Source organism: Scophthalmus maximus, chromosome 19 (genome assembly GCF_022379125.1).
Source record: "Scophthalmus maximus strain ysfricsl-2021 chromosome 19, ASM2237912v1, whole genome shotgun sequence".
NCBI lineage: Eukaryota > Metazoa > Chordata > Actinopteri > Pleuronectiformes > Scophthalmidae > Scophthalmus > Scophthalmus maximus.
In genome coordinates, this window is record NC_061533.1 from 16328676 (window position 1) to 16344279 (window position 15604).

The following is a 15604-nucleotide window of genomic DNA, read 5'->3' on the forward strand; positions in this document are numbered from 1 at the left end:
TTTTGTGACTGCAGGCAGTCCGCCCGGTCACAAAACACACTAACCCACTACCGCCCTCATTCTTCAGTGGTGAGAGGTGTGGCCAAGAGAAGAGGAGGAACGGGGCCCCAGAGTTGTGTGCCACCACACTGACATCACAGCAAAGAAACTGCTGGAAAAGGGCCCACTGCTGGGAAGACACTCCAGTCACTCCCCCTCGACGCAACTGTGCTGAGCACTGAGGTGATGAAACACTGCTGATGCAGGTGCACAGCGGCAGCCAAGCCGGGGCAAGAAGAGCAGAACTCATCCCAGCGTTTGTAACGAAGCTAACTTGGCTGTGTAGTCCAAGCGTTCCAGAAGAAAAAAACGAGGATTAAGAGAAGAAATGCCATTTCCCTTATTTAATGGACGGATCCCAGGGGGGGTTAAATGCGCTAGTTTTTTCTTTTGTCTGTGTGTATGTGTACAACACATTTCAATTTCCAGATTGAAGTGATGCCAACACCGACCGGCTAAAACTACCCATTAGAAGGAGAAGCCAGTTTGAAATAGTTTTGCAGGTATCACTTGGGACAATGCAGAAACAGAGACTCCATATGGTCTGTTTCATTCAGACTTCAGAGTGTGAGCGCATATAGAAGAATAGAATTCTTTTTTATTTCCATCTCAACTTCTGTCCCTTATCTTCCTCCCAGACAAAAACTTTTAAAATTGCAGAGATTATTTTTCAATTTCCTACCTTTGCTCCTGGAGAGTACATATTCCCCTGCGCTCATCAACCGACCAGATATCGTATATTCCCAGGGTTTCTATACAGTTTAACATTTATCAACGTAATTATGGTCAGTTTTATGTGGTTTAGTAAATGAAGTGAGAAGTATTTCCATAAAACAAGTGTGTAATTACTTATCTGTTTGCCCGCGGTTTCCTCTCAGCGCCACAATCAATTACTCTGTCCTCAGAAATGATAAATAATGAGGAAAGCTTGCGGCTAAACAGATTTCAGAGAGGGGATTCAATATTTCACCTCAGAGAATGGAGGAAACAGCTGAAGCAAAATGGATACAGTAATGACTCCCCTGTTATATCTTAATATGTGTAGGTAAACTGTGCTAAACTGCTTGTTTTACCAGTGCACTTGAACTCGTGCGCTGGTAGGCCAAACATGAGCCTTAGCATTTTGGATTGTCTTGTTCGATTGATTGCTGTTGCATCTCAAAACCACTAAACAGAGTTGGTTCTAGTGCAGGTAGTGCCAACATTCATAAAACATTCAACATTTTTTGCTCATAATTTCTGTAATGGATTCTATGGCAAACAGTTTTTTCCAGATATTTCAACATTTTAAAACCTTACATTTTTTAAAATCATTCCACCAGATATGTCTGTCAGCCTTTACCAGAATTTGTAAAGCTGTGTTTTTAATATTTTATACTTCTATCTTAACTTGTAACTAGTAATGTACCACCATAAGTGTTGAGCTAACTCTTTAATTGCTGCAATATTTACAAAACTGCACAAGCTAACAGTGATATTGCAAGTTTTGATGGCATTTTGCTTCTCGGCGGTGGTATGGCAACATGATAAATTGAAATGGCGAAAACTCAGTGATCATGCGCCCTTACTCACTTGAAAGTGTATCCCTGCACAAAGCCCTTATTAGAGCTAATCACAAATCAGCATGATCGTAGACTTCAAAGATGTTGGTGCAGATCTCAAATCCAGATGCAACTCCTAAACAATTCTTGACATCAAAACGAAACATTTTGAGGATTGTGCAGCCTTGGCAGAGGTATGCGCTTTCTGAATGCTTTCTAGATGAACATATACTTAAATCGGAAATGGCAGTTTGCCATCATCGCTCAAAATTTCAAAGTAATCAAAGCCTGCTCACTTTCATATTTATTCTGGTACTCTCTCCTTTCAATATATCAAACAAGCGCGTTTTCAAAAACAAGTGATGCACTGCTGATTTCAGGCCAAGGGGATTATGCAAAAAGCGTGTCTCTCTTGAACCTCCCAGTTGTAAAACAAAACAAGATACATCAGCCAAGAGAAAAGGAAAATGTGCTCTCTTCAGTGTTTGTGGGGGGGGGGGAGTGGAAGAGAACATCCGCCGGAAATTTCCGTTAGAAGAGGATGACAGAAAACTATTGAATCTTCAAGTGACTGTAGCTCGTAGCTGCGACAATGGACAAGCGTGATCCCTGTGTCCAATCACACCTTTTTTGTAAAACTTACTTAACCATTGGTGCTTTGAATAATAATAAAATCTACATTGATTAGTGATACTATGATGGTAATAAGTAGTAAATGAAATAGCTACCCTGATGAGTGCTAAGCTGTTTAATTAGTGAACCAAAGAGGAAATCAAACTAAAAACTAAATCAATAGCTGCATGGTTTACCTCACAAGCCCACATTAACCATTACATGTTGAAAGACGAGGGCAGTTGACCGGTGTATTTCCAGGGAGAAAAAAATCAACAACGGCTCTTTAGACCAGCGCATTGTTTTTCATCCCAAAGGAAGCTTCCGTTTCACCCGATCTATATAATTTACATCATATTTCCACTCGTGTGATAAACCCCCTCATATTCAGTTGAGATCAAACCTGCAATACCTGATGAGATGGAAGCCAAGCGGAATGCGTCAGGGTGTCGGTTTGGAGCTACAGGTTCATACGGAGATGAGTCGTCCATGTCGCCACCTGAAACAGTAAAAAAATAGGACAAAGATTCACCATCACTTAGTAAAATGATTCCTTTTCAAACCCCTAAAGGTTTAAAACACATGTAATGTAAAAACTGAAAAAAGGTAAGACTTTTGTGTTCCATTTGATTGATCGACTGAATGCATGCATGGGATTTAAATAACATTATGCTGTATTTAAATCATTTCACAGCTTACCAACAATCCCATCTTGCCTGTTTACTTTTAAAAAAAATTGAAAACAGGATGTTCATCACTGTCAAATCATTTACTTTTGAGAGCGAGTATTTGTTCTGGAACAAAAAATTTTTTTTGCGGGAACAGTTGAAGGACTAAAACATGTGCAATGCATCGTCCCTGCAACCAAAGTGTTGCCAGAGCTGTTTGTCAGAAATAAAAAAAAATAAAATTAGCACTCAACTGACTCAGTCCCTCCCATGTGCCTGCTACTCTGTAGGCCCTAATCCTGCATTTAAAATTCATAGCCATTCGGTGTGATTGAGACAAACCCTCCAGTGTGTAATAGCCCCGCATTTCGATCCCAACAGAAACACAGTGAGGGTGTTGTGAGGAAGGCTTGGAGGCCCGCTGCTGTAAATGAGAAAATCTGAAACCTGTTGGCACAAAACTGTGGTGCCTGGACAACCCAGCAGTAGATCCAATCAATAGTTGCACCACATTTCTATCAACATGCTCTTTGTGCAAAGATTATGCAAGATGATAAAATGGTGGGGGGGGGGGGGGGGGGGGGGGGGGGGGGGGTTGTGTGTGTGTGTGTGTGAGAGATTCATGCCACCTGTGACCATATTATCAAATTAGAGTCATGAATCAGAAATAAATAAAAGGCACAGTAACATCAGATATGTAAATATAATTAACTGGAATACAAGTTGACCGAATTGAATTTATCCATTAAAAAAGCTAATCAAAAAACAAGGGAATAGTTCACTGGTACAGTGAAAAGACATGGCATAAACTCAGACAGAATCACTGAAGGTATTTTTTTTTATCATAATTTGCCCACAGTAAAGAAAACAACCTCAGACTTGTGTACATGTGCAGAGTCAATACTTCATGTGGAGTCCCACATCTCCACTCCATCAATATTGACAACCATAACACGGTGGAGCAGCTCAGCTGGCCATTCTCTGAGCACATATAGCCATTGACATCTGACATAGTCGAGGATCAGTTGTGTGTTTGAGAGAAAAGGAGCATAGAGAGAAAGGAAAAACAGACAATGAAAACCCGAGAAGAGAGTAAATTACCTTCATCGTATGCACCTTCTATTGTTTGTCTTTTTTTTTGTATAGAAAGATATGCATGCACATGAGTGTGTTTTAAAGCGTATTTCCTTTGCATCTCCCAAATCTCTGTTCATGTTGGCCTTTAAATTTCTAACAGCAGAGAGACTGCAGGACTCGAGATCTCTCAGTACGTCTAATTACAACAATTACCTTCCAAGGGCTGCGGAAGAGAGTTCAAGACTACCACTCCCTCAGCAAATGATCACCTTAACCCTCTCCATTGAACAGCAACCACAGCTACGGTGCATTCAAAATAATATTCCACAGATTAGTGTAAGGCTTCTTCGGGTGCAGCAAAAAGATTTTGTACAAGAGAGGACAACATGGGACAAAGGATGCCAAAAGCAAAACATCTTGTTATAATGTTGCTTACTGTTATGGTCGGCGTAGGGAAGCGTTGCTGTAAAATCAGCCAGGAATCAAACAGTGTTAAGGCACATTGAATTTCAACTGTACATGGTGTACTGCCGTGAGCCCATAAAACAATAATATCAAGACCCCAGCAGAAGCTGTAATTGATAAATGTTTAAAGCTTTCTTACAAGAGTGTCACGCGCCGTGCTGAATCATAAAACTGCAAAACACCCAGTGCAATCACACCCACCTTTAGAAAAAAAAAAAAACACAGCATGAGCCCTTGTTGTACTTAAAAAAAAAAAAAAAAAAATACTGCTCTTTGACAGTCACCCTGGACCCAATTATGCATCCATCAAGTCATAGAAAATTCTTCCCAGCTGTTTAGTGATACGATGCTTTTGGCCGCAGGGCAACAACTTATCACTGTAATTAAGCCTTCGTTTGACTTCATTTGCTCCGACAGTATGGAGCATAACCGGCACAGCTCAGACAGACAATCAGGCCTTTTTCCTACTTAAAGCACGAGAGGAATATTGCTTTTAAGTGGATTCACAGTCCTCTCCTTCGCCACAAGGGGTTTTATGAAGTCGTTAGTCGCCATCACTCATCCTTTTCATATCCATTATTAACGAGCTAGACTCCTGAGGTGATGGAAACTGTCCTATGGATTTATTTAGGGACATTCTTGGCAAACCATTTACGGCTGGAAGCAATGTCAATTTTAATAACTGTCATTCACCTCGTGTTTTTTTGGTGCCCTGTACTGATTGTGTTCATGTCCAATATTGATTTGATATTGTTCCCTATTTTTTCTGCAGGCAATGTTGGAAGAAAACCAAATAATCCTGTTACACAATACTTCAAATAATACCAATATATTACAATACCAGTTCTGTTTTATACTAATTACAAACAAAGAGAGGTTCGCACAGCCTGAGCAGCCTGGAGCACAGCCGGAGGTCGCCTGCAGAGCGCCGCTGGTTGTTGCATGAACTTGGCTCATAACAAAAGGTGACCCGAGTCAGCGCTCCCAAAGTTTGCAAAATAGCTGTCAGTGCAGTTCATATGGGCAGAAAAATGTGTCCCTGGAAACTGAATTTTAATAATTTTAAAACTGAATCTGAAGAGGATATTTGTAAATTGAATTTATTACTTTGGAACTGAATTCCAATAGACTTGAAACTGAAAATTATGTTATATTATATAATTGAATTAATTATCTCTGGAACTGTATTGGATACTCAATCTATAAACTGCCACAATCCTTTCTCGATATTCAAATTCGGTCTACTGACACGTACTTCATCTGTGTCATTGAAGGGGAGCAATCGAGTGCTGAATCAGGTGAAGACCTCATCGTGCTCCGTCTCTGATTGGCTGATCCCTTCCAGGTGTCTGCTAGCCGCTAACATCAGCCTCTGAAGCTAACAAAGGGTGCGAATTTGACAGGATCAGGAAATGAGTGACCGCAGCTCCGCCATTCACATTATTAGCAGTTGTTGCAGCTACTGGGAGGTTGACGTGAAGTGCCAATGCAAAACTCCACTTTTGGTTAATCAGAATTATGTTTCATAAATTTTATGAATCTTAATTAGATTTTGTTCAATAGCATTATCAGTAACATGCCTTAGGGTGATGGCTGTATCCACAGCTAAAATCAACAATGGTAACATTCACTCAAGTCTCACCGCACAAAATTCTGACTCAAGACAAGTTCAAGGATTCACGCTCTCACATCATTATCATAGGTTTTGATAGTTTCTTTGCAGTCACATGAATTAACAAACACAAGTAGTCAATTTCCAATGAGTATCTTCTTTATTGTTTGACACTACACTGTATTCTAAATGAGGCTCGCACATTTGGTTTACACAGTTTTGTCTGTTGTAGTAATTCAGTTTTCTTTGTCTTTGAGTTACCGTGTCTGCTGCATCATCCTCCTTCCTGGTTTGGCCAAAAAATGTGACTGAGGGTGGAAGTCAACTTAAATGCACAGGCCCAGTAATTGGACCAGACCAAGAGCTGAATTAGCATGGGGGGGTATGGGGTTTCTTTGAGTAGGGTTAGGGTTGTTGTCTCTTATTTCCCCCTATTGCTTCAAATTGGCCTGATCAGCCAGTATATATGTCTCCCCCGACGGGGGTTTTTTTTTTTTTTTGTTGCAGTATTTAAGTTTTGTTCAGTTAAACTCTTTCAATGTGGCCCAATTTGTACTAAGCTTTGCATCTTTTTGATTCATTTGTAATTTTTGGAATGCTTTGGGTCCCTGACACCTTAATAAAGGCTATTACCACTTCTAAAGCCAACCACGCACCAAGAGATTACCATTATTTACAAATATATTAAGAATTCATGAAAGTATATTTCAGGATAATCCACTTAATACTAGGTGTCCCTTCCTCTCATTAACTTGTTTCATTATATCTGCAATGTAAGAAAATTGTAAACATAAAACAATGGACCACGCTTAATTGTTGATTTGACATTATCCATAATCTCTGTCACGTAACTTATAACGATACTACAGATGCATCGTTCTTTGAATTGTGCTTAACAGAACACAAGTTGAACCACAAATTCAGTTAGTGGTTCAGCTTTTGAAGTGATATTGACATTTAAACTCAATTTCAAACCATACAAATGGAATATTGGATTAGCTCAGAAAAATATTTGAACTCACAATTCCAATCCAGTGTGGCATGGTGGGCAAACACAGCTGAGGAAATGAGAGCTGAAGTGTTCAGCCTTCCCTTTGGCTGTGCGAACGTCATGTTAATATGAATAGTTACACACTCGCTCCCTTAAATCAGCATTTTAATACCTGGTGTCAGGTGCTAAATGTTGAATATGGTGTAAATCCTGAAAAACTTTCAGTAAAATCGGCGATCATCTTTATGGCGTAGCAGCATATTGGGGGGACATTAAAACAGGCAGCAGCAGAACAAACCAATATATGAGCCTCTCCTCACCATTTCCTGTTTTAGATCAGTATGAATGAACAGAAAAACCTCATAAAGTTTCAAGTTTACAACGGCTTAAATAGCCAACTTTAGTGTTTTCTGTAAACATGATTAGTGCTCCTGTATAAATAATCTAAACTGTGTTTGACTCTTAATTGTGCTGTGATTTCCTCCATATGGAGGAAAGAAAACTTCGCAATCTTATTTCAACAAGCAGCTATTTCAATTAATGATGCAGAGAGGAAAAAGAGCGGTAGCCACGCTGTGATGACAGCTGCCAGGGCTTGTAGTTGACTTCTGCGATGCGCATTCATTCAGCACCTCTGTGGACCTTTCTGCCACGAGTGAGTCTTAATGCCCACGTCGTGACAGTATTCACTGAGCAGAATGGCCCGTCACTCACTCAGCCTCCCCTCTGACGGAGAACCCGAGAACTCACTCTACTATAATAGGTCTATACCCCCGCTACCTGGCCACTCCATGCGAGCCTCGCCGTGAATGGGAGTCATCTCAGGCGGTTCACCTTACAGTATAGAAAATCATTAGACAGTTTTACGAGGACAAACAGCTCCCGTTATGTCGTCATTTTTCACTGATCCTTTTCACATTTCGGGATGAAAGATGCGAGGCGGGGAGGAGGGGATGAAGAGGACGAAAGAGGAGGAAAAGCTCTGAAAGACCTTATTGATCACATCCAGAAGCTATTGGCAGGTCCCTTCCTCTGATGATGAAGTAGCCACCGAGCGAGTGCCAGCTAGGTCTCCGGCGCGGGGAGGGGGAGAGCAGGGAGGACGTATTCAGCATGCAGGAGCCTGCCTCCCCTCTCCCCTGACATGCAGGGCAGGCTGGAAAAATGTTCTGCTTATGACAGTGGATGGCTAAGGTAATGACCAGTGACTGCTACTATTGCTCATAGTAATGATGGTTTCACCCAGGAATACTGTGTACCTTTGCACCCCACACACCCCCTTGTATTTTCTCCCCAGCACTTTCTCTTTCTTCCTCTCGCTCTTTCAATCTTTGGTTTTCTCCGTCTCTCTCATAACCCCCCCCCCCCCCCCCCAAATAATTTATATACTGCCCTGTCCCCACCTCGTCTTCTCTCTCCCTCTCTCCCTCTCTCCTCTTCCTCTTGCCCCAAGTCTATCACCATGTGCATAGCATTCTCACACTGTCTGATATATGCAACGTCCGACAGCGTTAAGGGCCAACTTGTGGTGTTAGCACGATGTAGTATTGAGAGGATGACCTTTGTTATGCTGACATTCATGAAAATTGAGAAAATAAATCACTCCACCAAACGGTCTGGTATTCCAATCGTTTTGCGTGATGATGCAGTCTCCTCTCTCACAACGAGCTGGAGCTGGTGAGGTCCACTAGTGGGGCTCGGCTTCTTTTTTCCTGCAGTCTCGGCTAATTAAACTGCTCCGAGAGGTTCCTCACAAAAAGATTTTTTCGATTCCTACTTTGAGGACCAGGCTGTGGTTTTCAAAGCTGAGGCCATGAAATGATACGTGTTGTACGAGCGGAACTTATCGTTTAAATTACCAATTCTCCTGCAAACCTGCAGGCAATATCCACGTGAAGCCATGGGCACTATTGTAAGAGAACGCAGCCGCCTATGCAATATCCCTGTGTGTAGATGCCAATGTTTCTTTCTTAGTAATTAGTTCTTTTAAAGATTCAAACAGCTCGACGTCATTGCCTCACACTAACATGGGCCCAGTCAGAGCAGAAACCACCCATTATCCATCAAGACCAGGCATTGACGCATTGAATTCAGCTGCCATTTTCCGCAAGAAAATATAATTAACAGGTCACCATTAGTACCATTACTGACGGCTGAGAGACTGGCATTATAACACCCTTTAACTGAGGTTCCTCTCAGTACAGTCGCCTCAAGGCAAGCGACAACAGTGTAACAATCAAGAAGGGAATCTGACCTCAAATAGTACCTGCAGGGCACTGTGACAGATTCACAGTTGCAAAAAAAAAGTGTTTTGAAATTTCCAATGCTTTAGAAACGAAGCTGCCACCGCCTGCTGAAATGTGAGAAAATGTTCCCTATGCAGGTACATCAAGAAGGCACATCAAGCAACACACGATGATGGTCACGTTGTTGTCAGATGCCCTGGTTCCACCAGGGCATTTTATAGTTTGACCTGACTAAAGGTTGAATGATGACCTTTTTGCTCTCAAAGTAGATGTTTGTTTTCAAATAACCAGGACATTTGCAGCTTGAAGGAGCAGTGAACTTCCACGAGAGAGAGTGGTAAGACAGTTGCATGTGGGACAGTTTAACACAGAGGTTTCAAACCTGTGCCAGTTCTAGAGACATCACAATACCTGGTTGTGCTCTGTCCTTAGAACAAGTAATGATGCCTGGTTATTGGTTTTGTGTTGTAGCAATGATTTTTAAAAAAAGGAAATCTGACGTTTATCATTCATAATTTTTGATCCGTGTGCGTCTTGTGGTCATCCTGCCTAAAGTACCACACATTGGTAGTGTTATTATATCACTTTCATTAGCAATTAATACTCAAAGTTAAAATCTTCACTTTTTAAATTTGTATTTGTAGCACTATTTTCTGTTTTCTATTTTCTATATTATAATGCCAATTTAACCTGACAAGTAAATTGTTGGGTGATGGTTTTATTTTGCCATTTTAATTTTATTTTTATTGGCAGCTGATTCAAATAAGGGACGAAGGTAATTTCAATAATCATTATCATTATGGTATATTATGATCCTTTCCCAAACAGAATCTCCACTATTTCAAATAAAAAATATAAAATAACTTAATGAATAAAAATATTTTATACTATGCATTACATTATTGTTATAATAAAGGAGCACCAAAGTATTGAATGTGAAGATGTCAAGGTCAATGTTTTAATACAGATTCATGGTGAAGTTGATAAAATTCTTTTGATCTGAAAAATAAAGACCTTAAAGTTTAAACATGCAACAATGGGCACATTTAAGATATAATCTTTTCTGATTAGAGAGCAAATGTCTCTGGCTTGTACTTTGCGTGATGTCCTGGAAGAAACCTTCCTTCACTGACTGAAGTAGAAGTTGAATTTTTTCTGTAAAAATGTACTCAGATAAGTACACATTTTGTCAATAAAAATATAAATGTTAGTGTAATATTTATTTAAAAGGAGGATGATGGGTAAAAAATGATATGGTGATGATAATAATAATATATATTAAACCTATTCCTCTAAATTCAAGAACGGCTGCCAGGCATATGCATTAGTATAGCTAAAGCTAACTATCATTCATTATCTTCTGTTATTCAGCCTACCTTTTTGATACAAAATAATAAAAACACCTAGACACTGCAGCAGTAGATTTGTGAAGAAGTTCAGGCAATTCTGATTTTGACACAAAATTTAATTTTGGGGGGGAAATGCTCCTATCGCTTCCAAATATCTGCCACAAAAAATCATATTAGCCAGTTATCTTTTGCTTTCCGTGTTTGTGAGGCACTTGTTTGATGATGTTTTATATTATAAGGGTTTTTTTTGCTTCAGTTATGAGAAACGAGTTTTCACTTCCACACTCTGGATTCCACCATTGTAAAATTGCCTCAGCAATGGGCGTCCACGAATTTGGTGTCGGTGTATGTGAGGGAGCACCGTAGGCAGGGGTGTATTTGTTTTCATATATTAACAATATGTTTTTTCCAGAATTTCTTAACCCATCTTTATAGATAAACTTATTTTGTAACAGTTCATCTTACCCCAACAGTAACATTAACCTGGTTCCGTATTAAAATGAAATTAAAAATATGAATATACATACTAACTAAGATATTGTGACGACCTTGCCCGAGGCAGTGGAGTATCAGTGTGCCGTTTGTGTAAGGGCTGGGCTGGCAGCAGGGTATTGTTTCAATCCCAGTTCATCTCTGATCGACATCAGCTTTCTCCTCACAGACACAATGGTTTAACCCTCAAGCTTGCAGGCCGACATCCTCCCACTGGTCAACATGAGTCACAAGAAACATACAGTACCAAGTTTTTACTAGGAGTGAGATTTCACTTGATACTTTATCCTTTCATACCTTTCGGCTGCAGAAGAGATAAAAAATTACACAGGCCTTTAACACTCTTATATTTCTTACAATTCACCCTCACATATGTCCTGTGCCCTTCATCTCACCTCATTAACATGAGTAGAATGAAACTCTCAAAGTTACATTATGCGTTGCCTAACCCAACAACTGCATTGAAACCTTCCTTTTTTTTCAAAAAATTATTTTTAAAGTGGTTCAGCACTGTTTCCAGAGGGTCTGCTGGGATTCAGCCTTATGTGTTTGTTTCCAGAGATGGATGTTGTACATAGATTGTTTCCAGTTAACAAAAGCCTGCTTGACTGCACAATGGATCGTGATTAGATTAAAGCTGCACTGTAAGAGCTTTTCGTTCGTGTTAAAGTAGGTTTTTATCTGTGAGGGTGACAGAGCCAAAATGGGACACTGCTGAGAAGCATTCTTTGCAAAGAAACACAAGCTCTGTGAAGGGCATACAGCAGGCGCAGGAGGTCTCTATCCTTAATAGCCGGACAAATTGCGTGATGCATTCAACAAAAACACTTTGACTGATGCAGCCATTTGTTAGGGAAAGGTGAAGGAGAGCGAGAAAGAAGCACAGAGGGAAAACAGACAGATCATCGCGAGGGAGAAAGTTAGTAAAGGAGAGAGAGATGGGAAGGGAGACGCAAGTGGAAGGGAGACGCAAGACCTGGGGAGCATCCATGTCATTACAGTTCCCTGGAACTCATGTCAGGGACCCTCTGCTGCCATCAGTCTGATGAAGCGTAGCTGGTGCTATGAGCATTCAGCCCGGCGAATCACTTCATGGATCACAACACAAAAGCCCAGAATGCTCAAAGCTCAGAGACTTCGCAACACTTCCACCATCGCCCCCACGTGTCAACCGCAGCTGAGTACATTATGTCCTCCATGTTTACACGGCGTGACACTGAAGTCGCAGAGAGTTTGGCCAGATAATGTCACTCTAAGGTTAAGGCCCCCTTCTTAACCTGATCCCAAGGGCGCAGCATCTCCAGCAGCTCTGATCCAGTCAGATTTGTCTTAACATGAATTTTTTTTACCCTTAAGGATGGACCAGAAATATAGTGTTAGACCAGCAGGCTGCTTTATGCTCTCTGAAGGTATTGCGGCGTAAAAAAAAAAAACAGAGGGTTTCAACGTTGCAACAAGAGTGCTATTTTATGTCCTGTGTAAGTGGACACATAAAGGGCACTGAGCTATACGATTATAACCTAATTACATGGTAATATGGAACACTTTAGGTGAAAACCAATAAGTCCAACATAACAGGTCTACCTAATGTAATCCCATTAAAGCTCCATTACCTTCAAGAGGCTGAGCAAAGTAGGAAAGCATATATTTTTCATCAGGGGCTTCTGGGTATCACTATAAGAAGGCATCGGGGAATAAGTGATCGCCAATGGGTGTTTTGTACATCTTTCTTGTCTTTGCTCCGTACGTACACTGCTACTTGAGTTCGGAGGAGTCATTTAAAATAGATGTTATAATTCTGAAGAATGAGCAAAGTCATCGTAGAATAATATCAAGGGATTTATGTTGCACTTCGACAACCGCAGAACATTTACTGCATCAATGAACACGCATCTTGTTGTACACGTCGTGTTGTACATGACCATGGGGCTCAGGTAAAGCTCCGCATTACATATTCGGTTATAACACAAATGACAATCCTGAGGTTGGCTGAATTCACAAGAAAGCAACGCACAAGGAAAGAAATTAGCCTGAAAACCTGGACCGTTCATAATAAACTGCCTGGTTGGAAAAATAAAAAAGTTGAAAAAAGCAACTGCAAATTTCAAATGAATACGTTTTCAGTTTTACCAAGAAATGGCATCACTTAAAAATGGTGTCATTATATTACAGGCTCTGAAAAGTTCACACAGTTCACCATCACGTGGAGCGAGGTTTTTTTGTGAGACACAGAAACAATCTGCCTCCTACCTTCAGTGAGTCCCATGTGGATGGTCCAGTAGTTCTGCAGACACTGCAGCTCCTTCTTCATGCCCCTTTTGCAGCGGCAGTCATACAGAGGACTAACAAGCAGCACTTCCAGGGCAGCCTGGCACTCCCTGTTGTTGTCCAGCATGGCCTCCTTCTCCTTGCCCACGAGGCACTGGCGCATCACCCGGTACCGGGAGCTGCAGTAAGGGTTCTGGTTGCACATGTCACTAGCCTGGATGCAATCCACCCATTCCGGCTGAGACCCCGTGCCTGGAGATGCTGGAGCACTTGTGCTCAGGGAGACGGACAAAGCCGAGGGGCCTTCCCACGAACTTGCCTCGTCATCTAGGTGGAGACAAGGAGACAAAAAACAGGGGTGGACATGAGAAAAGGGTGCTCTGATGAATGAATGTGTGTGTGTGTGCGTGTGTGTGTGTGTGTGTGTGTGTGTGTGTGTGTGTGTGTGTTTGTGTGTTTGTGTGTGTGTGTGTGTGTGTGTGCCCCTTAGTGCAATTATATCATAATAATTGGTATAATTTTTTTTAGTTCATGAAACAGGTTGGATGAGGGACTTTGATGGCCCATACATGCCGCAGCATCTCACTTACATTCTTCTTGGATCACATTACTCTTATACATGTGTGTTTGGGTCTTGTCATGTCTTGTCTACGTTACATCCAGTGACTGCCCTGTGATTACCTGTAGCCTACTCACTTCAGAGCCTCTACAACTGCACCTTTCAGATTCCCCTGAGATCCAATCAAAAGAAGGACTCGGTCGTCATCTCATATTCAAACGAGCACCGTGTCTTAATTGTTATCCCTCATTCACATTTGGGCGACCAGAAAATTAGATATATATACTGAGCAAACAGTGATCCACGGAGCACCGACACAGATGTTGCCGTATGACAGGAGTCAAGACTCACACGCACCTTCACGCAAGCCTGGAGCACAGGCGGTTCTGGTGAAATGACAAGAGAGACCCCTTGTGGTGATCTCGAGTACTGAGTTCGCAGGCGACGAGGCGATACTGCATCAGTATCTGACAGCAACAGTGACATGAAGTTGACTGTGGATTTATTTTCTATCATGCAGATGCTGACAAGGATAATCGAGCTGCTACTGCTGCTGCTGGTGATGATGATGATGATGATGATGAACGTGAAAAGGCAGGGAAAAGGCTGTATTGTACTGTTATAATAAGGAACACTTTGTTTCTGCTATGCAAACTGTGGTTGTTTAATAATGGATCCAGTATAAGTGACTGTTCCACGCAGACCAAGTTGTGTGCTGTAGGTGACAATTACTCATGATCCAATCAAACCATCTGACTATACATGAACGCCCATCATCATTTTGCCGCACACCAAGGGAATAACCTGCCCTCTGCTTCGAGAAGTGAAAACGTAACAGAAATTGCTCACTGGCAATAATAATAATCATAATAATTGCTCACTGACAATTCTTGACAAATTTGCACACGGTTGCAGAGGCTACACGTTATTTCCACATGTCCCTTTCTCACCTAAGAGCAGCAGGGAGACGTAGACGCACATCCACACAGTGACAGACTTCATGTTGGAACTCCGCGGCGACACAGACGAGTTGGGGGTCCCAAAGAGACGATGTATTTCCACCGCGCGAGGGGTTAATTCCACTCTTCAGTTCTGTAAAAAGTCAATATCCTCATTCAACTTCAAAGTAAGAAAGAGAAAGAAAAGAAAGAAAGGCGCACCTCCCCCCTCCAAAAAAAAAATGAAAATCCCAATAATAATCCTCAATTATTATTTTCTTTTGAATAAATGAGACTAACCGCGACACAAAACACAAATAAATCCTCTGATTTTGACCACCAGAAAAAGGAAAAAAAAAAAATCAAACACCATTCATTCAGTCAATCAATCCGCGACAGCGGCTTCTCGGGCTCCGTCCGCTCATAACGACAAACTACCGGGACTCGATCTCTCCGCATCGTCGGGGCTCGGACCGCCCCGCTCCAGTTGCCCTTTGGAGACACGCTGTGCCTAGAACATCCCCTGAACTGGCGTGGGGGGGGGGGGGGGGGGGGGGGTCTGTCAGTCTACGCAGGTATCTTCGAAGCAAGTGGACGAACTCATCGGGAAGTGCACCGAAAACGCTGAGTGGAATTTCTTTTCTTTTTGTTCTCTTCCCCCACGCACCCACTGGCTCGCCCTCAAAATGAAAAGGAAAGCTGTGCGCTCCCGTGGAGGGAGTGAACGCTCCTTTAGCGCCGACTGCG

At 41.7% G+C, this 15604-nt stretch overlaps 1 protein-coding gene across 2 annotated transcripts in view; it reads right to left on the reverse strand.

The window, feature by feature from the left end:
• Positions 1-15604, reverse strand: part of LOC118314442 (GDNF family receptor alpha-2) — a 46448-nt gene extending 30844 nt beyond the window's left edge. Inside the window, exons 1-4 of one of the 2 annotated variants that reach the window (XM_035640903.2) lie at positions 15228-15604; positions 14870-15011; positions 13343-13687; positions 2605-2691 (exon numbers count right to left, since the gene is read on the reverse strand). In XM_035640903.2, coding sequence (XP_035496796.2) covers positions 2605-2691; positions 13343-13687; positions 14870-14921 — 484 coding nt within the window. In that variant the 5' untranslated portion in view covers positions 14922-15011; positions 15228-15604. Of the gene's footprint in view, positions 1-2604; positions 2692-13342; positions 13688-14869; positions 15012-15157 lie in introns of both variants that reach the window. The other variant, XM_035640901.2, reaches the window with a different exon arrangement.